The 24681-nt window shown below is 39.2% G+C and overlaps 1 protein-coding gene across 1 annotated transcript in view; it reads left to right on the forward strand.

The window, feature by feature from the left end:
* The first annotated feature begins 7800 nt into the window (after nucleotides 1–7800).
* Nucleotides 7801–24681, forward strand: part of SPEF2 (sperm flagellar 2) — a 185664-nt gene continuing 168783 nt past the window's right edge. Inside the window, exons 1-2 of the mRNA XM_058717266.1 lie at nucleotides 7801–7939; nucleotides 20475–20577. Coding sequence (XP_058573249.1) covers nucleotides 7882–7939; nucleotides 20475–20577 — 161 coding nt within the window. The 5' untranslated portion in view covers nucleotides 7801–7881. The remainder of the gene's footprint in view (nucleotides 7940–20474; nucleotides 20578–24681) is intronic.

Raw genomic sequence — 24681 nt, forward strand, 5'->3', positions numbered from 1 at the left:
CACGGACCGCGAGATCGTGACCTGGCTGAAGTCGGACGCTTAACCGACTGCGCCACCCAGGCGCCCTATACGTATATATTTATATACATGTGTATATGAAAGCAAACATATCAGATAATGTAGTCTATAAATTAGTATATAAATATGTTATATGGGTATATAAATATAAACCTTTCTTTGGATATAACTTTCTGGTACAGAATATTTCCATTATTTGACTGCCAAATTACTTAAATTCATATCCAGTAGACTTGCCTTCATGAAGATTTTGTCAGAATAAAAATACCATTCTGACTGCTAAAATAAAGGCATTTGCAAAGCAATAGAACTTAATATAATTATTGGTCATCACATTATCACTATTTTAGTATACCCTTCAATCATTAATTTTGTGGTAGCTGTTAAAGCTACCCTGTCATTAGAGATGCCCTAAGTATCTGTAATAGGGATTATTTGGTGAGCTTAGCAGGAATTTCATGTAAAAAGAGATTTGCTTGGTAGATACATCAAATTACTAGTACTTCAAACCCTGATTTCCACTTTCCAAAAACTAATTAGGCATAGGAAATCAAATTTCTTAACAAGTGTAAGTGCATTTTTATTATAATTTCATCACAAGTTGCCTTTATCACATTTGAGTGGTTTAGAATAAATGCAATTTTTGAAGACCTGTTCTCAGTGTGGTGAAATACAGTAGATAATAACTAAGTAAAAAAATTGAAGTTGACTACTTCATGCTTCACTGAAGCTGGATCTCTTTTTGGTATGGTGTGATCCAGCCTTCTCAAACTTTTAAAAAATCTGATAATTTAAGCACACGCTCAGATCAGATATGTAAGAATGCAGTATGGAAATTGCTAGTAGCCAGAGCAAATATATAAGCCTTACTTTCTGATACCATTGAAAATAGCACAATGTAAAGCATCCAGGATCCAGGTTACTACCTTGAGAACTCAGCGGTCTCCCATGGAGTTATATAACCTGAAAGAAGTTTTTTCTTCTTGGGTATTTAATTTATTAAGGGCGATTATTTCTTATACTGTGGAATTTTAGGGAGAAGTTGTGCATGTGAATGCCATAGATTCTATAGAAGACAACCTTCACATTCTATTACAGTTTGTAATCTCCACGGTGGCTTTAAAAATATTTTCCCCCAGGGACCCCTGGGGGGTTTAGTCGGTTAAGAATCCGGCTCTTGATTTTGGCTCAGGTCATGATCTCATGGGTTCCTAGGTTCAAACCCTGCATCAGGCCCCATGCACTGGGACTCTCTCTCTCCCCTCTCTCTCTGCCCCTTCTACACATGTTTTCTCAACATAAGTAAATAAACCTAAAAAAATATCTTCCCCCAAATCTAACTCTATATTCTTTCAGAGGGCATAAAATGATAGATAATACACTGAAACAAACTGGCTTAGGCTGAAAAAAGACACCCAAAGATACTTTGTCCTCAACATGTACACACACACACACACACACACACACACACACACACCTCTTCCAGCTCTCTGACATTCCAGTGTGGAAAGGTTGCAAATACCATGGAAACAGGATTCATATTCAGGTGGTCCCGCCTGTGTATCAGGTCTGGGACAGAGTTTGGCAACAATATGTCCAATCTATAAGGACATTTACAAGTCTATTGTAATATACTGTGGGCTTTTCATAAACCCTATTCTTCAGTTTAAAGTATTGTTCTTCATTCTCAAATTTTATGCTACCTACTTCTTTCAGTGTAAAATGTTTTTTCTTATGTGAAATGATGACCAGAGAAAATGTGGTATTTGTTTTACGTACTTAAAAAAAACAAAAAAGAAAATTGGCAACCTTACATTGGCTTTCAAATTTGCTTTTGGAAAATCACCAGCCAGTTGAATCTCAAAGTCTGGAAATCGGTACCCAGCATGAAGTGCACACACTCCCTTCATTCTTGCTGAATGAAAGGGAATTAGCTTTCTGGTTTTATAAGTCACTCCATAGAAAATTTTATGTTATTGCTCTGGTCATTCAGAGAGGCTCCCTCTACCTCATCTACCAAAAGTAAATAAATAGATAAATAAATAAGTAATCAAGAGGAATGTAACTATCTTATCTCAGAGTACTTAAATGGTTGAAATGCTACTATAAGATCACATTTCTTTATCTCTAAACCCATGTTCCCAATAAAATTAGTATAAAAATATCACATAATCATATAAACTTTTCTAGTAATCTTGGGAAATGGTTATAAAGTACTAATTTTTAGATGACATATCTGAAAATGTACCAATAAACTTTTTAAATGTGAACAAGTTCAAAAATCAATGAGAGCTTAACTGACTAGAACCTAATGTATCATGATTACAATACAGATTCACAGTAGAAAGAAAAAGAAAAACTTTCTCCATGTAATTTTTGAAGTCACCAAAGAGTCAATTTAATCTTCCACAATATCTGTAGCTCTATTTGTACTACTGCATATTTAACTAATCAGCCTTCAATGTCTGCTTCCTTTACAAGTGGGCAGTGAATATATATTTTAGGCGTTGTTTTATAATTATCAATTATGCTAATTTGATTGACAAAATGTTTTTCAAGCTCTCTATATCCTTAACAAATATTTTATCTACTTTATCAATTACTGAGTATGAGCTGGTAACATCTCCAATTATAATTTATATACTTTTAACTTTAATTTTATGTAATTTTAATGTTTCTTAGTTCTGCCCATTTTTGATTCTGTTATTAGGCATATGAAAAATAAATTTAAGGTACTAAAGTATGGCTTGGCTTCTTGAAAACTTCAGGATGGGAAAATAAGAAATTAAAGCAAAGAAATCAGATAAAAGCAATGTGGTTTATTTGTCTCAGAGAACATATGACTCACTTTTTGTCATGTGGTACCACGTTCTTTGTTTGGTTTTGAACTTGATTTTGTTTCAAATCCAATTGCTTTCTAAGATTATAAATTTAAATGTTTGCCTGATAAAGACACAATCCTTATAGAAGACAAATCATGTGGGCCTGGAAAATAAGACACATAAAAGAAGAGGTCATATCTGCTTCAACAGAAAAGACTTCAAATATTTTGCCGTAGAATTAAACTTTTATGGTGATACTGTTATTTGCCATAAATAACAAGAGTGGAAAGAGCCTAAATCAACACTCATTTGGAAATGTGTTGAGGAAGACACTGGAAGTTTCCAGAACTGAGTTGCTGGCCAAGCTGTGGGTGGTTGGTAAGAGTCAGGCGTGTTGGATGAGAGTTAAAAGGAAACTAGTGATTTTGAGCTTTCAGAAGGAGAAGGGGGTGGGAAAATGGAGGGAGTAAGAGGTTTGGGCAAGATGGTGACTGATACATTGGACCCTGAAAGACAAGTAGGACTGGCTGAGACAGGAAGTTTTCTTTCTTTCTTTCTTTTTTTTTTTTTTTTTTTTTTTTTGTCTTTAACAAAAGAAGAATGCTGAGGTGGGAAAGTTGGGATCTGGTGAAGAAATGTGAGCAAGTTGTGCAAAGGGGACTTGTGGCTCACAATTAAGGTTGGACTGAGGCTAGACTGTAAAGGACCTTCCTTAGGGTCTTCATCCTCCAGGATAGTGGCTCCAAAAATGTTTCCCAAAAGAACCCCACATATTTGCCTTTCCTGACATGACATGTTCTCTGATATTTTATATCCCATTTTTGTCTTCATGTTTCATTTGTAAAGAATTCTGGCCCACCAAAGGAATTACACATCCTGTGAAGAGATCAGGACCCACAGCTGGTAAACACTGCTCTTGTGAAATGCATGAATGAGTATGAGCCGAAGAATAGCGCAGGACTTCAGGAAAATGGACTGGACTGGTTGCACGAGGTGACTGGAGGGCAAGAGACAGGAAAATAGAGCTTGGGTGGTTATTGTGGATGCTGGAAAAACCATTTGTTGAATTAATGAATGCATAGAGAACAAGCCCATTGCAAAACCTGCCGAGAGGGAATTAGAGAATGATCTAGGAGTGACGAGAAGGGAAATGAAGGGATGCATGCAAGACATACATGGAGGACCAAATAAGATTTTTTAAAAATCCATCAATGTATGTGTATTTATGTACATCGAATTAGTCATAAATCGAAGCACTTATATGAAATAATTGCCTCAAACACTAAGCAAATCTAAGCTACTCAAAAGCTAACCAGTAATGCAAAGGAAAAATACATATTGCCTCAGGATAAAAAGGAAGAAACATTTGTTTGGCATCTAATAGGAGCCTGACATTAATATATACAGCTTCTTGTTTAATCTTCACATCTGTCACACAAATACTGATATCCTTATCCTACAAATAAGGCAACTGAGGCTCAAAGAAGTTTAGCTGTTACCAGAGTTGAAGAATTAGAGCAAAAGTGGACAACTGGACCCAAGTGTGTCTGATTCCGAAGGTTGGGCTTTATTGCTATACTTCACTTTAAAAAAAAATTATTATTATTATTATTATTATTATTATTATTAATGTTTATTATCTATTTTGAGAGAGAAAGAGAGAGTGCATGAGCAAGCAGGTGAGGGGCAGAGAGGGGGGAGAGAACCCCAAGCAGGCTCTGCGCCATCAGCCCAGAGCCCAATGCGGGGCTTGAATTCTTGTCTGTGAGATCATGACCTGAGCTGAAATCAAGAGTCAGACACTTAACTGACTGAGCCACTCGGGCAAGATTATTTTTTAAAAGAATAAGGTGTATTCCACTTCAGTACACAGCACAACTTTTCAAACCAACTTGTGGGCTCAAAATAACTCTTTATAACCCACCCTTGACTATTTACTGAGGAGAAATGAAGATTTATAATTAAAATAAATGTTTTAAAAATCATTTTTTATTTAGTTTTAAAATTACAATAGGATGCAGGAGGCAAATATTCGAAAAACTTTAATTAAGAAACAATAAGGAAGATATCTCAGGAACAGATGGGAAACTGTCCACGTCTTTAATCATTTCCTCTCCCAAATGATTTCACATGGGGGAACACATAAGTTATTCATCACATTAACACAAAATGCAACATGGGAGGTGCTAGAAACTTTACCCAGAGCTTGGATTTCAACAGGAAGGCAACAGATTAAATGTTAAACTTGGACTAATAACTAAAGTAGCAATTTACACACACACACAAATAGTAAAATGCAAACATTTAAGTAATAACTCAAATTTTCATTAATATTTTAATGTCAGATAATTCTCAAGTTGGATACTTCAGGAACTGAGAAAAAATGCCATGTTCTTTTTGTGAAATGAAGAACTTTGCCTTTTATTTTGTAGAGCGTCTCTGTCCCCATTTATCCAACTCTTGCATATACACTATACGCTTGTTTTCCTAAATATCACATTGGCACTTTATGTTGTTTGGATCTGGGTTCCAAAGACAAACACTACAGATCACTCTTTGAAACAAACAACCGAACAGTTCCTACAGACAGGCACAGAGGTATTTTGTTTCGATGTGGGGATAAGCCCTTACCTGTAGGTGGGGTGTGAGCTCAGACATTCTCTTCTGGTGCAGCCACCAGCTTCTACATCTTTCCTCAAAAGCAATTTTCTCAGCAATCCAGAAGACATTGGTTTCTAGCCCCAGGTCCCACAGACTTTTAGAATAACATGATCTTCTGAATTTGGATAACTCTAAGGTAAGACTTATCAAATGTATTAGGCCCCAATTCTGTTGGCAATAAATCTCCCTCAGAACTTCCACTGCAGTCATGTCTGCTGTGTTGGGTGTGAGGAAACTCATGGGATGGGAGATTTAAAAGCAAAGTAAAGTGATGGGGCGCCTGGGTGGCTCAGTTGGTTAAGCATCCGACTTCGGCTCAGGTCATGATGTCGCAGTCCGTGAGTTTGAGCCCCGAGTTTGGCTCTGTGCTGACAGCCCAGAGCCTGGATTCTACTTCAGATTCTGTGTCTCCCTCTCTCTCTGCCTCTCCCCCGCTCTCTCTCTCTCTCAAAAATAAACAAACATTAAAAATAATTTAAGGGGCACCTGGGTGGCTCAGTCGGTTAAGCGTCCAACTTCAGCTCAGGTCATGATCTCACGGTCAGTGAGTTCAAGCCCCGCGTCAAGCTCTGTGCTGGCAGCTCAGGGCCTGGAGCCTGCTTCAGATTCTGTGTCTCCCTCTCTCTCTGACCCTCCCCCATTCATGCTCTGTCTCTCTCTGTCTCAAAAATAAATAAACATTAAAAAAAATTAAAAAAAATAATTTAAAAGTTAAGTAAAGTGAAATGGTACTAAACTGTTAGCCTATCAGGTCACACAGATCAATTTCAGAGTAATCTTAAGAGATATTTGTTCTAGTAGGATATCACTGTTATTGTGCATACAGTTGAAAAGAATCATAATTTGATGTATCCAGGCCTTTTAGGGGGCAATACTTTGTGTCTGTGACATATACAAATACATTATTATATATATTATTGTCATACACATGAGATTAAGTATACATAATACAAATATACATAATTATTTCTATAACTCCATCTAAACTTTTAGAAATCATTGGAGCTCCTGGGTGGCTCAGTGGGTTGAGCAGCCGACTCCTGATACCTGCTCAGGTCATGATCTCATGGTTGCTGAGATTGAGCCCCACCTAGGGCTCTGTGCTGACAGTGCAGAGCCTGCTTGGGATTCTCTCTCTCTCTCTCTCTCTCTCTCTCTCTCTCTCTCCCTCCTCCACTTGCTCTCTCTCACTCTCAAAAATAAATAAATCATTAAAGGAAAATTTTTCTCACCTTTGTTAAAGACAGTAAAGAAGACTTTATTGAAGCAACCATTGCGATCGGCTTTTACAGGCAGGGGAGAGAGTTGGGGCACCACTGTGAACACAAGGAAAGGCGGGAATTTACAGCTGAGCATCAGAGTTAGGGTCTGTAGATGGAAAATTTTTAAGAGGAAACATCAGAAACAGGGGTTTCTGGCTAAACTGACTTGAAGGATTCTTGCAGAAGGCCAGCCAAGGGGTAGGAGATATCAAAGGTGAGGAATCCAGAATTTGATCAGATATAAAGGGTGAGGGATTTTCCTTAAACAGACCCAGCAGGATTCTTGCCAAAACTGGATAAGGGGCTAAGGAAGGAACTCAAGTTCTGTGCCTCTGGGAGAAGAGAATTCAGAGGAATCTGACTCAGGTTTGCTCAAGGGAAGAGTCTTTGTCAAAATACAATTGTAAAATAATTACCTGGAAGGCAAAACTGACCAGAAAACAAGCTCATTAAATATTCACCTCTCAAAACAACATAGAGATAGGAACTACCCTAATTGTTGGTTGGCTAACAACAAAAATTATCTAAGGATTGCTGGGTGTTAGGCCCCATAACAGCTCTGGGACCAAACCATGCATAAGACACATTCTGTTCTTGCCAGGGTAATCACACAATATAGCTAGCCATTAAACCTAGCAATTTGTAAATCAATGAATAAATGGCTGTCATTAGAGCAAGAGCTTCTATAGGTTTTTTTAAAAGACAATTTGGAAGAAAAGTAATTCCCCTTCAGTCAAGACTCTTTCTCTCTCTTTCTGCTCGTCCAAGAAGCCCTCGCTCAGGCCATGACCTCCTGCGTCGCTCCGTCTGCCCACCCATTCCTCTCCCACCGCTCAGCCCCTCTTCCAGTACCCCCGCCGTCTCTGCCACCGCCACCGCAGAGCCCCCGGCGCCTGCGTGCGTCCCGGGCTTACCCGCCGGCAGGGGGCGGGCCACGGTTTTCCGTCCTGCGCGGCTGGACTCTGGCGCCCCTCTTACCCCAGCCTTTGCCCAAGCTCCGACCTGGATACGCTTCCTTAGCAACGAGTTGCCCGTGGCAACAAGAGGACGCGGGGCTGGAGGCTGGATTTCCCGCGCGTTCCTACCCTTGCTTGTTGTTAAGAGGCGCAGGCCGAGCCATGTCGGAGATCCTGTGCCAGTGGCTCAACCAAGAGTTGAAGGTGTCCCAGACCGTGAGTGAGTGACACAGCCCGGGGAGAGCGGGCTAGGGGCCAGCGGGGGGCTCAGGGCCCCGAGCTCGCCGTGCTGATGGAAGGTGGCGGGGAAGGCGCGAGCTGCGGAGTCCAGGCGCCTGCGGGGCCCCCAGCAGCACCCCTGGCGGGTCCGATGGCCCCAGTCCAGCTCACTTGAGCTTCTCCCATTCCCATTCTGCAGCTCCCGACTTACCCATCGTCATGGTGGGCCCGACCCCACAGTTTGTAACCTACTGTGCCCTTCTAAGCATAGTTTTTGGAGGTCTCCTTTGTTCCTATGAAGAGAAGAATTTGCTGGACTCTATAGTCTGGCCCCGACATTACTCCCTTCGAATCCTTAGACGCATGTGCTGGCAAGCCAATGAAATAAGGAAGCCTTCAGGCCAGCTAGGGCTGTACTAAATGTGTGCCCCTGGAGAAGTTCCAAAGCCTTTTCTGAGTGTTTCCTCCAGTGTAAAATCCGACAATACTTTCCGTACCCAACTACCTAGCAGGAGGGGGGGCTGTGCGAAAAGAGTTAATGCAGACCACGTAAACATTTACCAGCTGTAGCAGTTCTATTTCTGACCACTCTTCACTCTTGACTAAAGCTGACTTTACTCACTAAACTGTTTTTATCCCAGCCGTGAAGTTGCCATCCAAAATTTCTAACTCCCACACCAACAGAGGCACTTGTACATGCTGGCAGTTTCTAGGACAGCCGCGGAATTCCGACATAGCGGCTATGCTCCACCTCCGCTTCTTTCTGTTGTTTCTTCAGCACTTCGTTTTCCAGCTGGTATGGTTTTTGCTCAAGGCAAGAGGTTTTCAGCCCAAATCGTTTCCGTCTGTTTTCACAGCGGCGCCCTCGCACAATGCCGCGTTGCTACCAGAAGGGCAATAGTGCCAACCCGACCTTAGGTCAGCCGTGGAATTTGCTAGATCAGGAGTGTTTCTGCCGAAACAGAACATTTATTATCAGCCTTAGGCTCTTTACCATTGGTGCACTTCCGGTTGCATTTCTTGGAGCTTAAACCCTAGACTCTTTCTTTGCTGAACCAAGACCCACACACTCCCTGGGAACTGCGATCAGTTCTTTCCCAGGATTCTATGATCATTCGTCCCATTTTGTCCCTGTTTCGCACCTGAAATGTGCTGCTGATCTCAGGACAATGCTTAGCAGTTTTCTTATTCCTTTCTTACCATAGGAGCCAAATTGCATTATAATTCCCTTAAGTTATACTCTTCCACAGAAAAGCAGCTACAGATTGCTGAATTTAATTTGGTTCCTTTACTTGAGTTGTAAAACGCACACCCTTTGCTCAAATCCCCAGGACTCTTGCATGTTGAAACCCTTTTGAGGAAAGTAAGTAAAATTAATAAGAAACATAGGAATAGTAGTATGCCATTATAATTGTAGTAGTTGTAATTGTAATCCGTTTTGGAATTTGGGCTTTGAGAGGGAAAGGAAGAATTACTTCTTTCTGTCAAGGTGAAAAGATGGGAGGTGTTTTAAGGGAGCATGTTAGCAACATAAACTATGAATGGAAAATTCCTGATGTCTGCTTCCCTGAAGTTGTTAGCGAGACAGCTGCAGTATTCCGCATCCCATTCATTAGGAATACATGTTTATTTCTTGATCCTAACCGCTAACTGAAGCCTAAAGAGACTGATGTAACCAAATTCCACATTGTGAAAGGCTTTTCAGAGTGTAGGAAGCACATTCAAATGTGTTTGGAAACAAGATAGAATCTGTGCATCTGAGGAAGCACACTGCCAGTTGTGAATTCCAGCCATTAGAGAAGCCCTTTTATGGTGTGTAGTTTAAGGCTTGGCATGGTTTATAGGAACTATCATGGAAATACAGTAAGTGGCTACAACCTCTGGAGAAAGTAATAGAGCAATTTTCTAGATAAGGGTTGTGTCAAGAGCAAGGACTTGGAAGCCAGACTGCCTGGGTCGAAATCACTTAGTCACCACTAGCTGGTGACCTTGGGCAATTTATTTACCTAAATTTCATGATACTCAAAATAGGAGTAATGACACTATCTCATCAAGTCGTGTCAAGATTAAATGAGATAATAAATGTAAATGTAGTAATAAATAGTAAATATATTAGAATAAGACTTGGGGCATGGTATATGCTCAATCTCACTCTTCAGAAACTATCATACAAAAATAAAATCACCAGTATGTCAGGATATTTGAACAAGGATGTTTATTGCTACATGGATTGTAGGGACAAAATGAAAAAATGGGAAACAATCTGAATATCCTTCAAGAGTAGAATACTTGGATAAATGATTTTATATTCATGCTACAGATTGTTATGCAGTTATTAGAAAAAATGAGTTAATGCTATAACTTTTGACCTAAAGGATATTCATGTATTTTTGTCAAGTAAAACATAAAAGTTATAGCTTATGTGAGGAGTATAACTGCATTTTTGTACCAACTAGGAAATATATATACACAAACATACTTATGTGTGTGTGTATATAGCTGTTTTGAGCATAGAAGAATGTGTGGAGAGCCATGTACTAGGCTATTGACGTATGCATGAATCTTCATATTGTTTGTGTAAGCAGAGAGAAAAGTGTGGAAGGATGTAAAATAGTGTGTAGATATTGGTTACCCTGGGAAAGGAGAAGATTGCTGGCTTTTCTTTATACATCTGCATTAGTTGGCTTATTGCTTGTATTACCTTCATAATTTGAAAGGAACATTCAACATAACATTACAAATAGAAAATCAAAAAAGAAGATGAAGCTTCACATGAAAAAAAAGGAGAAAACGATGTTTAACATCTTTTAATTGAAATGAGTAAGGATCTATAATAAAGTAGAATGGGGGGTTAAATATGAATTATTTTCTTTTTTTTTTTTAATTTTTTTTAACATTTATTTATTTTTGAGACAGAGAGAGACAGAGCATGAACGGGGGAGGGTCAGAGAGAGAGGGAGACACAGAATCTGAAATGGGCTCCAGGCTCTGAGCTGTCAGCACAGAGCCCGACTGAGGGCTCGAACTCTCGGACCGTGAGATCATGACCTGAGCCGAAGTCGGACGCTTAACCGACTGAGCCACCCAGGCACCCCTGAATTATTTTCTTAAATGAGTTTTATAAATGAAAGAAGGATAAAAAATAATACATAAAAATATTATTAGACACTTGTACCAGATGCTGTGCTAAGCCCTTTACATAGGGGTTTGGTTTTGTTTTGTTCTTTTAAATTCTAAAAAAAACAAAGAAGAAGGGGCCCTAAGAGACATTGTTGCAACTGTAAAGATGAGTAAAAGAAGCTGAGAAGCTTGGTAATTTGTTCAGGGTCACACAGCTAGTGGTCACAAGGCTAGATCCTTGACATGTTCTCTTAGGCACTATATTGTATATTGCAATTTAGTTAGGGAATATATATTTTTAAAAAAAACACAACTCTCCCAAGAGTATTCATTTGAGCTCCTTTTTTTTTTTTTTTTCCCAACGTTTTTTAAATTTATTTTTGGGACAGAGAGAGACAGAGCATGAACGGGGGAGGGGCAGAGAGAGAGGGAGACACAAAATCGGAAACAGGCTCCAGGCTCCGAGCCATCAGCCCAGAGCCTGACGCGGGGCTCGAACTCACGGACCGCGAGATCGTGACCTGGCTGAAGTCGGACGCTTAACCGACTGCGCCACCCAGGCGCCCCTGAGCTCCTTTTATAAGGATTACTGTTCAGTTTGAAATTATAAGAAGTACCCAAATTCAACCACCCAGGCATGTTGTAACTTCACAAGGTATAACCTAATTCCTAGATAGGTAAATGGCAAAGGTGGATTTATCAGTGTTTGTTTAGAAGTGGTTCAGTTTAGGGGCGCCTGAGTGGCTCAGTCGGTTAAATGTTCAACTTCAGCTCAGGTCATGATCTTGCGGTCAGGGAGTTTGAGCCCCATGTTAGGCTCTGTGCTGACAGCTCAGAGCCTGGAGCCTGCTTTGGATTCTGTGTCTCCCTCTCTCTCTGCTCCTCCCCCACTGTCTCTCTCTCTCAAAAATAAATAAACATTAAAAAAAAATTCAAAAGAAGTGGTTTAGTTCAGGGGCGCCTGGGTGGTTCATTTGGTTAAGTGGCTGGCTGACTCTTGATTTTGGCTCAGGTAATGATCTCCTGGTTCCTGAGATTGAGCCCTCTGTTGGGCTCTGGGCTGGTAGCTTGGAGCCTGCTTGGGATTCTCTGTCTCTGCCTGTCCCCTGCTTGTGAGCTTGTATGCTTGTGCTCTCCTTCTCCCTCAAAATAAATAAACATTAAAGAAAAGAGAGAAGTGGGACAATCCATACACTGTTTGCTAGGACGAAGAAAACAATGAGAATGCCAAGTGAGTGCATTTGCTGCCTTCATGAGGTTAAATAATGGTTCAGTTGTTGGCAACACAGCCAAAGGCGATTGATTTCTGCATTATTCTGAAAGGTAGAAGTCAGTTTGGATAAAGCATACTATATTGAATTTTGTATTGCCAGGACTACCCTGAGAATCAGCAGTCAAGAAAATAAATTCCAATGATCCTCAATCGAGAATAGTCTCCCTCCATTTAATGAGGTTTCTGGGAGTCACCAGAGATTTGATTAGCCTTAATATATGAAGATTCAAAGCTTTGTTGCCAAAGCTAAAGATCTCCAGTGAGTTTAATTTAACAAGACCATTTCTCCCAGAGTATAACACTTAGATGTATATGTTAAAATGCCTTGGAAAACAAAAAGTTGCTCGACACAAAATTACATCTGAAATTCAAGCAGTTGTTTTCATGCAGTTGTTTCTATAATGAAAAATAAATAATGTAATGTTACTAAAAGATTTGCTGTAAAATTCTTTAGGAATTCTCACTTATTTTCAAGAATAAGCATTGCTTCTGCTTTACAAAACTCTTATGAATTCATCATATGAGGAAACTAGCATTGTAATGTAACATTCTCCATAAATGAGTAGAAGCCTTTGAATTCTATGTTACAGATCAGATCTTTTGTAAACATGAGTATATACTAGTAGTCTGTATTCTTTTGGTTTCTGGGTGTGGTTATATTGAAAATGTAAATACCTTACTATGCATATTTTAATTTTAATAATCTTAAAATAATCTTAATTCTTCAATAATCTTAAAATTGGTTCAATAATCTTAAAAATGTTTAATGTTTATTTATTTCGAGAGAGAAAGAATGCATGCACATGAGCCAAGGATGGAGGTGGGGGGGAGAGAGAGAGAGAGAGAGAGAGAGAGAGGGAGAGAGAGAAAATCCCATCCAGGCTCCATGCTGCCTGCACAGAGCCCCATGCAAGGCTGGATCTCACCAACCATGATATCACGACCTGAGCCAAAATCAAGAGTCAGACACTTAGCCAACTGAGCCACCCAGGCACCCCTCATTTGTTCAATAATCTTAAACATTGTTATCAGGGGTAACAGAAGTGCAATAAAGAGAAAATTGCACTTGGGAAAGTTAAGTTTCTCTATCAACTTTGTAGTATCTGAAGCATAAATAATCTCTAGGTCCCAATTTTAAGTTCTGAGAAGTAAGAATAGTAAGTGTGCTAGTTCCAGTGACGGAATGAGTGAGATATGGGGATGAAAGGTGTAGCATAGGCAATACAGTCAGTGGTATTTAATAGTGTTGTGTGGTGACAGATGGTAGCTACACTTAGGGTGATCACAGCATAAGGTATAGAGTTGTCAAATCACTATGTAACATATGTAACCAAACTTCGACTGAAAGAAATGGTAAAAAAAAAAAAAAAAAAAACAACTCTATATTTGGAAGGATATGAAATGAGATTGGAAATGGAGAACACCTACCACAGTGCCTAACATCTACACTAGATCTAGATATTCAATAAATATTATTTCAACTGTTCTATGTCCTTTACTTTAGGATAGCACCTATGATAGGGCCTGTCACATAATAGGCACCTAGAAACTAACTGTTTATTACATGAGAGTCTATGAGTGAGGCAAAAGTATGTTTTAGGCTGAACTTTATGGATTTGTTCATCTTGAGAACCCTAGGTACTTTAATCCTCATCTTTGTGATTTCAGAGGCTCTGCTTATTTTTATTTACTCATTTATTTAATTTCAAGTTAGTTAACATACCGCGTAGTATTTGTTTCAGGAGTAGAACCCAATGATTCATCACTTCCATGTGACACCTAGTGCTCATCCCAACAAGTGCCCTTCTTTATTTTTTAAAAAATTTTTTAATGTTTATTTATTTTTGAGAGAGACAGAGACAGAATGTGAGCCAAGGAGGGTCAGAGAGAGGGAGACACAGAATCTGAAGCAGGCTCCAGGTTCTGAGCTGTGAACACAGCTGTGAGATCATGACCTGAGCTGTAGTTGGACACCCAACCGACTGAGCTGCCCAGGCACCCCTAACAAGTGCCCTTCTTAATGTCCATTCCCCATTTAGCCCATCCCCCCTCCTCCAGCAACCCTCAGTTCTCTATATTTAAAAGTCTCTTATGGTTTGCCTCCCTCTCTGTTTCTATCTTATTTTTCCTTCCCTTCGCCCATGTTCATCTGTTATGTTTCTTAAATTCCACATATGAGTGAAATCATGTGGTATTTGCCTTTCTCTGACTGACTTACTTCGCTTAGCATAATACACTCTAGTTCCATCCACTTTGTTGCAAATGCAAGATTTCATTCTTTTTGATCTCTGATTAATATTCCATTGTGTATATGTATATGTATACATGTATATACATATATATACATACATATATACACACACATATATAATTGGATCCTGATATACACACACACACACACACACATACACACACATACACACACCACATGAGATAGATATATATATATATATATATATATATATATATATATATATACACCACAGCTTCTTTATCTATTCATTAGTTGATGGAAATTGGTCTCTTTCCATAATTTCGCTACCATTGATTACTTTCAGCAGTTTCACTCCACTTTTAACCTGGTGTCATTAAACCACACATTTTTTCATACTTCATTCCTTAGGGTACTTGGGAAATATACTGTGTCTCTTGTACTATGACAGATTTTGATATTTCCTGGCCAGCTCAGCAGCATTTTCCTTGGTTAAAATTTGGCTTCCATTGGCTGGAAATTGAGATACCAAGTCTGATAGCTGAAGGCTGTCGTATAAAACAATGTCAAAATTTTCAAGATATAAAGTTCCAAGAAAAGAATGCCACCCAATATTTAAACCATCCAAGAAGATTAGAATGATATAGAGAATTTGTTTCAGATAGAAAATCTTGAGAATTATGATGAAGTCTTCAAAGGAAAGGCTTGATCATCTTCTTGTTATACTGGAAGAAAATAAGCTGTCAATATCCACCAGTCAAAGACCACAGGATACATACCTATAGTTGAACAAAGTTGGGTTTATTGACTTGTAGCCAACAAGAGAAAACACATACCATGGGGAACTGTGGGTCATTCAGTAAGAAGGTGTTAGAAAGGACTTCAAGCTTCTGGGTTTGTGTTAGGTATTTATTGAGAAGAGTTCAAGGAAGCAGTGCTTTGCTCTGAATTGGATCCTGTCAAGAAGCATAGGCAACTCTATGACTGGATATCTTAATAAATCTTATCTAGGAACTGGAGAGGATAAACCAAGACAAAGATTTAATTGGTAAAAAAGCAGAAAACATATTGGCCAGAATAGGGAGATTTGGGGTCATTTTTTGTGTTTTGGACAATACTGTTTTGGTCTGAATACACAGAAGATTACAAAGGAATTTTGTTTTTGTCTTGATCTATCAGGGTCACAGAGTGGCCTTGTCTGGTGTTGGTGTGCTGTGAAATTGATTGTTTGGCAGGAGAATGCCAAGGCCTAGCTGTGAGTGCCAGGCCAACTCCTAGGAACACCAAGGCCTGATGGGGCTAGGTCAGTTCCAAGTCATCAGCAGCTGCTTTTCTCTCTCTTAAATGAAAGTAAATTTGCTTGGCTTTTAAAATGTGGCTGATATGCAGACTAGGTCTTTGCTCTTCTAGTAAAGGTAGAGTGAAGACCACTGAGCATAGAATGTATAGGTCTACAGACCCTTTTTCACGATTCTAAAATTCAAGTATCTCTTTATTCATTGGGTGGCAAAACTTGACCAGAAATGTTGCAATGCCATGTTTAATTTTTAATTCTCCCATTGAAGTGTTTTACTGTAGGGATCAACTGTGTTTGATTACATGTGCTTCTGGTGGGACAATGTCAAGTATTTGCTCTCTGAATATTGAATTACTTTTTTTTTTTTTTTAATTTTTTTTCAACGTTTATTTATTTTTGAGACAGAGAGAGACACAGCATGAACGGGGGAGGGGCAGAGAGAGAGGGAGACACAGAATCGGAAGCAAGCTCCAGGCTCTGAGCCATCAGCCCAGAGCCCGACGCGGGGCTCGAACTCGCGGACCGCAAGGTCGTGACCTGAGCTGAAGTCAGACGCTTAACCGACTGAGCCACCCAGGCGCCCCTTGAATTACTTTTTAAATAAAGATGTTTGTACTGTAGTCATTGAACTCCTGAATTATATGACCTGTAATTAATATGACCTGTTATCTTAAATTAGGAAGCAGTGATAATAATAATAAAAAATGTCTCTGAACACTTATTATATGCTAGGAATTATGCAAAGCATTTACATGCAATATCTCATTTAATTCTCAAACTAACTCTTATGGTGTAGAAGCCATCACTCTTCCTCTTTTAAAGACAAGAAATTGAGACATTTATAATTGCCCAAATTCTGGTGGCTTATAAATGAGCAAGGAGTCAAACCAGGAGAATGTTTCCCCAGAGACTATGCTCTCCTCTTAACCATTTTGGAATATAGAAGGCTTATCTCCTTTATGTGCTTTCTCCAGCTGGCTCAGAGCCATTTTGGTGGGAAGCACATGGGTCATTTCATCTGTTGAATCCTGCCTCATCTAGACCTTCCACAAAGGCCCACATCAAAGACTGCAGCAAAAGAAAAGTGTAGTGATAGGGATCAGGCGTGTAGTTTGGAAGTTTGGAGGCCAGGTTGAGTTATTGCAGAATGACCTTCAACCCAGATGTAACTTACGTCATTTGTTGCTGAATGACCTGATCCCAGATGTAAATTATGTCAGAACTCAGGATGAAGAATATCACTGGGCTCCACAGTTTGTTTATTTCTCATATTATTCATTGTTCTTGTCCTGGAGCCAACCTGTCTCTTCTTTCCCATAGGAAATTCCAATTTTTATTGCAAATTAACTTATAGAGGTGGCCGTCATGAAATTCATCATGGGATTCAGGAACATTTGGTGGGAAGAAAAATATAATGAAGTAAAGGGAAGAAAATAAGCTTTCCTTTGCTTTTTTCTTTTTATCCTTCTTGTTTCTTTCCCCACAGTCTTCTCCCTTTCTCTCTCTCTCTGGCCTCTTACCTGTCTTCTCATACTTTTTAATCTATGTATTCCTAGCTTGTATACTTTTCTTCATTATCTTCTTTCCTGTCTAATTTCTTGCATGTATTCATCTTTTTCTCTTCTTTTATTTTTTCTACATGTTTTTCCACTTGCTATCGTTCTTCACTCATTGTTCGCTTTTCTGCTTATTTAGCACACAGTAAAGCTGAAGTGTCCTATGCATACAAAGCTGCAGACATGTTTCTGTACGTGTTTACTTGTATTGAACTATTTGACAATGAAATAATAAGCGTTTACTGTTCTTTGCCCTTTATATCCATAAATGCCTCTATTTTACTCCTATCAATTGCCTTCTTAATATGTCATGCATTTTAAAGGAAGTGGACTATGATTTTATTTTTCTGTGACCCTTTTGTAGCAAACAGTTTACTAAAGGCCATTCGTCACTGAGGGTGACAGTGTAGGATACAGATGTTCCCTAGAACAGGATACAGATGTCGCTCCCCTCCCCCTTATTTATGGGCTGCACTTCAGGTATTCAATCAAGCAAACAACAGACATAGTGCAAATTCCAGGGGAAGGGAGAGGGGACTGGAACTACCAGATGGTGACATAACAACAGCTTCAGAATGCAAAGCAATAAATAGTCTTTAGATTATTAGTAGAAATCCACTGTCTGACAATAGCTGTATGTCAGATGACCCCTCAGAAAAGAGGAGAATAAGGATGGGCCAGGGAAGAGAGAAGGGCAAAACCAAAACAAACCAAAACAAAACAAAAACCCAGGAAGACAGAGAGGTGCAAGGCACAGCCACAGCAGCCCAGATGGCACGGTGAGGATGATGATGGCAGCCAAGACCAGGTAACAGCATTGGTGGCCAACAGTGTCAGGTCTTTGAGGGAAGGAGAAAGCAGCCGTGACTCAGGAGGAGGAGATAGCACATCTCCTCCCTTTGGAGGTGGAAAGCCATTTGGATTTCAGTTGCTTCAAATACTACTTCTGTATGATGCCAAGAGACACAGTCAATAGATTCTGATGCTAGATGGTTCTGGAGTTGGCCCTAAGTAAACAGAATCAATGGGCATAATTGATACCATTTTAAATACTTTATTATATATTGATTCAACCTAAGGATTGGGGTATTGTTAAGAATATAAAATATTTTGGGGCACCTTGGTGACTCAGTTAAATGTCTGACTTCGGCTCAGGTCACGACCTCACGGTTTGTGAGTTCGAGCTCCACGTCGGGCTCTGTGCTGACAGCTCAGAGCCTGGAGCCTGCTTTGGATTCTGTGTCTCCCTCTCTCTTTGCCCCTCCCCTGCTCTCTCTCTGTCTCGAAATAAATAAGTAACCATTTTGGGGGCACCTGGGTGGCTTAATTGGTTAAGCTTCCCACTTCTGCTCAGGTCATGATCTCAGGGTTTGTAAGTTCAAGCCCCCCACCATGCTCTCTGCTGACAGCTCAGAGCCTGGAGCCTGCTTCAGATTCTGTGTCTCCCTCTCTCTCTGCCCCTCTCCCTCTAGTGCGCGCTCTCTCTCTCTCTCTCAAAAATAAATGAACATTAAAGAAAAAAGAATATAAAATAAGCTTTGGGTGAAATTGCGGGCTGGTGTCAGATATGCTAGTTTTATCCTTATGATAATGTGTAGTATGCTGAGTAAGGTCTCTGTGACTCACCTCACTCGACCGCAACCACACATCAACTATCATTTCTACAGATCGGGAAGAAATGGTATTTCTTCACAATCAATTAACCACCTCGTTACTAGTCAGATAGATAAAAGAGGACAATCTGGTACGGAGGAGCTTGTGGTAGTGCAGTGATATATAGTGTTTGACTGCTGTTGCCTGAAGGACCCTGACAGAAGCACATTGAAGGTTTGTTTGGGAGGATTTTGAAATCATTTAAGAGATGATAGCTTTGTCCTATGATAACATAATTTATTTTGTGTATCAGTTCTGCATTGTAACCCAATGTCCCTCACTTCATAAGAAAAATACAAGTGACCCCAAACTAAGGACATTTTTTAAAAAACAAATTTTATTAACACTTAAAATTTTTTCCTGAACATTATGTGCTTACTATGGGGCAGGCAGAGAGCCAAGCATTCCTCAGACATTACCTCTAATCTTTAAAACAGCTCTCAAAAAATAATAAAATAATAAAATAGTTCTTCAAGAGAGATGTAGATACGGTTATCTCTGTTCTAGAGATGAGGATACTGGAGCTTAGGGAGGTTAAGTAGCTTGCCAGAGGTTGCACAGCTAGTCAGGGGCAGAGTCAAGATGCCAGTGTAGATGTCTCTGGCTCCAAAGTCTGTTTTCCTCTGGGCTATCTGTGTCATTGCAGAGGACAACAACTGGACCAGAGTAACCTCTGGAACTACCAAGGGAAAGCCTGATTGTATTTGGTAGGCTTTATTTGAGAAGGTGCAGATAGATGATTTTTTAAAAATTTCTATTGTAAAAAGGTTGAAATTAAGTCTTAAGGTTTACTAAGGTTAGATTGCACCTCACTTGGCCAGAATATGCTGTCATCGTCCATAACCTGAATTGATAACAAGGGTATTGGAATGTAATTTTGTAAAATAAATTGAAGTTGTTTTTATTTTTTAAATGTTTATTTATTGAGAGAGAGAGAGAGAGAGAGAGAGAGAGAGAGACAGACAGGGAGAGAGAATCCCAAACAGGCTCCATGCTCACAGGGCAGAGCCCAACTGGGGGCTCGATTGCATGGAACTGTGAGATCATGACCGGAGCCAAAATTAAGAGTCAGACGCTTAACCAACTGAGCCACCCAGATGGTCCTGAAGGTTTGCTTTTAGATCTGTGTTTGTCTCAATAAATTTTATTGGTTATATTTTGTTTAATTAGATCAAAAGTTGTGTTTGCTTTCAGAATTTCGTATGTCATCAAGTATTGATTTATATTTATTCAGGGATATTTATAAGGCATCTACTGTTAAACTTTAGTCTTTTTATTTGATTATTAAAAGATGTTTCTAGAAGTAGTTTCACAGCATTTTGAATTTAAGTTATGGAATTTTACTCTATGTACACATAATGAATATAATGATGCTCTATATGCAACATTATCTTTACATTTCTATCTCTATGTTTTAAAATTCAGGTCCCAAGTCATTTGCAAAGGCATTTTCCAGTGGCTATCTAATTGGAGAAATTCTGCACAAGTTCGAACTTCAGGGTGATTTTTCAGAATTTTCAGAAAGCAGGTTAGTGAGATTGAGTCTTTCTAAAAGGGTCATTTCCTTTGGCATTTGGATGGCTTTAGCTCCCAGAGTTAACTCTAAAAGGATTATGAGCCACAAGATCCCTTCCAAGCCTAAACCAGCCAAACACACCATTGATATGAAAATTGTTGGCTCCTGGAATATGCATGCTTCATTGTCCCAGGAGCACAGAGGAGTGAAAGTTATATGGTTGCAGCAAGACCCCCTCTCTAGATGGGACCTATTTTAGGATCTCCTATATTTCTGAAATTTGAGGCCATACTACTTCTTATTTTGTTCATTGCTTCTCTCTTTTAAGAGACGTGAAGCAACATACAGATTCCTGGCAAAAAACCACCCATAATATTTTTTTTGTTTTTAGCAGCTATATTGAGATATAATCCACAGACCGTAATTCACCAGTTTAAAGCATACAATTCAGTGGTTTTAAGCATATTTACATGTTTAGTACATTCACAACCATAACCACTAACCATCTGGCCCCTGGTACCCACAAATCTATTTTCTGTCTCTATAGATTTCTCTATTTTACACATTTATGTATCAGTGGGATCATACAATATGTATATTTTGTGACTGATCATGTTTTCAAGGTTTATCCATATTGTAGCATGTATCAGTACTTCTTACTTATTGTTTATTTGCTGAATAATTTCAATTGGATATACCACATTTTGTTTATCAATTCATTAATTGGTGGATATGAGTTATTGGTTACTATGAACAGTGTTGCTGTGAACACTGTGTTTTTTTTTTATTTAAAAAAATTTTTTTTAACATTTATTTATTTTTGAGACAGAGAGAGACAGAGCATGAATGGGGGAGGGGCAGAGAGAGAGAGGGAGACACAGAATCGGAAGCAGGCTCCAGGCTCTGAGCCATCAGCCCAGAGCCCAACGCGGGGCTCGAACTCATAGACCACGAGATCATGACCTGAGCTGAAGTCGGACGCTCAACCAGCTGAGCCACCCAGGCGCCCCAATGAACACCGTGTTTTTACATGGAAATGTTTTCATTCCTCTTGGGTATATGCCTAGGGGTGAAGTTGTTGGGTTACACGGTCTGTGTTTACAATTTTGAGGAACACCCATATTGCTTTTCAAAGTGCTGGTATCATTTACATTCACACTTGTGATGGATGAAGGTTTCAGTTTTTCCACAGCCTCATCAATATTTGTTACTGTCTTTTTTATTATAGTTACCTAGTCAGTGTGAAGTAGTATCTCGTGTGATTTTGATTTGCATTTCCCTAATGACTAATGATGGTGAGCAACTTTTCATGTATTTGCTTATTCGTCATTTGTATAGCTTCACTGGTGAAATGTTATTCAATCTCTGCCTATTTTCTTTTACACTTTATGTTTTAAAGCAGTTTCAGATTTACAGTAAAACTGAGAAGAAAGCACAGAGATTTTTCATTAAGCCCCTGCCCTGACACATTCATCACCTCTTCTATTATCCACTCCCCTTACCAGAGTGGTGCATTTGTTGCAGCTGATAAACCTGTGTGATTCATGTTCACTCGAAGTGAGTAGTTTATATTAGGATTCATTCCTGGTGTTATTCCTTCTATGGGTTTGGATAAATGTGGAATGACTTATAGCTACCATTATAGTATCATAGGTAGTATTTTCACTGCCCTAAATCCTCTGTGCCCCACCTACTCCTCTGTCACTTACCTCAGCCATGGCAACCACTGTTTTTTGTTGTTTTTTTTTACTATCTTCATAGCGTTGCCTTTTCTAGAATGTCATATAGTTGGAATGATACAATAGTAGACTTTTGGCTTCATTCACTTGGAAATATGCATTTAAATTTCCTCCATGTCTTCTCATGGCTTGGTAGCTCATTTCTTTTTGCACTGGATAATATTTCATTGTCTGGATATACCGGTTTATTTATCCATTTATCTACTGAAGGACATCTTGGTTGCTTCCAAGTTTTAGCAATCATAAGTAAAGCTGCTATAAATATCCACATGTAGGTTTTGTGTGGACATAACACTTCGACTCCTTTGGGTGGATAACAAGGAGCACAGTTGTTAACCTCATGTGATAGCAGTACATTTCGTTATAGGAATGAACTGGCTTTCTGAGTGGTTGCACCATTTGCATTCTTCCTAGCAGTGAGTGAGAGTCCTTGCTGCTTCACATCCTTGCCAACATTTAGCGCTGTCAGTGTTTTGAATTTAGGCCATTCTAGTAGGAGTATTGTGGTATCTCCTTGTTATTTTAAATTCCAGTTCTGAAAGTTGCACAGTATGTATGATTATTCTTTGTGCTCCAAGCATTGTCCCTGGCCCATAGCTGACACACAATCATATTTTTCTATTGAATAAATGCATGATGTCAGAAAGCATGCCTGTTTAGCCATAGACGACTTAAAGCACCATACTAGCCAGATGATGTATGTAGTATTTCAGGTATACTAAATTAGCTTTTGTCAGCAGGGCCATAGAGGCTCTTTGTGTGAAATAGAAAAAGGGACCTCATCTGGATGGACACAGTTGTAAAGGCACAGGTCTTAGTGAACAGAGAGGCCTTTGTGCAAAGGAGAGGAACCCCTTTTTGGCTGAAACAACCTTGCATCAGGGACAGGGATTGGCAAGCTGAGCACAGGACAGTGTCATACTCTTGCCCCACCCTTGGACAGGGGTGCCCCTGAGTAATATCATATGTAACAGCCCTCTTTTTCACCCGCTGCAAACAACTAACTAACTTTCTATCCCACTGAGAATCATTTCCTTAATGTGAGAAGAGGGACCCACTTGTTCAGACAACCAAATTCTATTCATCTTGAATTCTTGGAACAACACACTTTTTTTCCCCAGGGGCACATGGTCTTTGAAAGAAGGCAAGGATCAGTAAATCCATGGATGTGACCTTTGTAGTAGTGTATTTAATGGGGAAAAGTATCCTTCTTTGTCAAAGCCTGTTTTTTAGGCAGATGTCTAATGCTAGGGCTCATGATTTGGAGTTTTTGTTTCATATTTTTAGTGTCTTTAGTCTAAAATATGAATGTTGCCTATAACTGAAGTTATTTGCCTTAGAACTTCTTAATTCTGAAAACTCATCTAACTCTGAAAGAATTCTCTGTTCTAGGATATGTTTAGTTCACCTCACAGGGTGAAAAATGAGCAGAACAGTTAAAAGAATAAAATGTAAAGGAGCTTGGATATCTCTGGGGGGACAGCTTCTACTTACCTTGTAAGTAAGATGTGTTCCCTCACCAGGTGACAAGGAGGAGAGAAGATAGATAATCTCTTGGCAAATAAGAACTGCAAGTATCAGATACCTAAAATAATGTAAATAATCCTAAGAATGTCTTCTGTCTTAGAAAAATCACAAGAAAATTTGATTTTCCCTCTAAGTTCTAGAATAGGAATAAATAAAAAATAAACACCAATCAGCTAAGCTAAGAATTGTGGCAACCAAAGTAGGAGACACAAAAGTTTTATCTCCTAAACCAATGAATGTAATGCTAAAATTATCATGAACAAACATGTCACATGAGTTGCCCTGAACTTATTACTTTCTTTTTTATGTTACATCCTACAGATGGCATTGCTTGCTCATGAAAAAAATAATACTGTGGAGGGGATTTGTCTCAAATGAGGTTTTTGTTCTTGATTATCTTCCTTCCGCTTTGTATGAAAGGGAAAACCCTTCCATGCTCAAATTACCAGTAGCGTGTTTTTGTCCAGTCAACAAAGAAAGGCAAGGAAAGACAAACTTCTTCCTCTCCCCTTGCCCATTCACTACCCTCTATGCAACATATATACAACATCTGGGGATTTGCTGTAAGAAAACTGAGACATCAAGTATTAAAAACAAACAAACACTACACATAGAGGAGAAGACTTTTCCCAGAATACATTCCTTATTCCCTCAGAGGTTATCATTTGCATCATACACTCTGTCTCCAGAGCAAAGACGTCCTTACAGTTTGCCTGTATACAAAAACATGTTGATTTTCATGCAAACTGATTGAGCATATGCTATGCCAAGAGTGGACTTCCACCAGTTTACGCACTAGTTATGCTCTTAAAATGTCGTTTTTATGTATTGAAAACTTCCAGAGAGAAGC

Source organism: Neofelis nebulosa, chromosome 1 (assembly GCF_028018385.1).
Source record: "Neofelis nebulosa isolate mNeoNeb1 chromosome 1, mNeoNeb1.pri, whole genome shotgun sequence".
In the NCBI taxonomy this organism is placed as follows: Eukaryota; Metazoa; Chordata; class Mammalia; order Carnivora; family Felidae; genus Neofelis; species Neofelis nebulosa.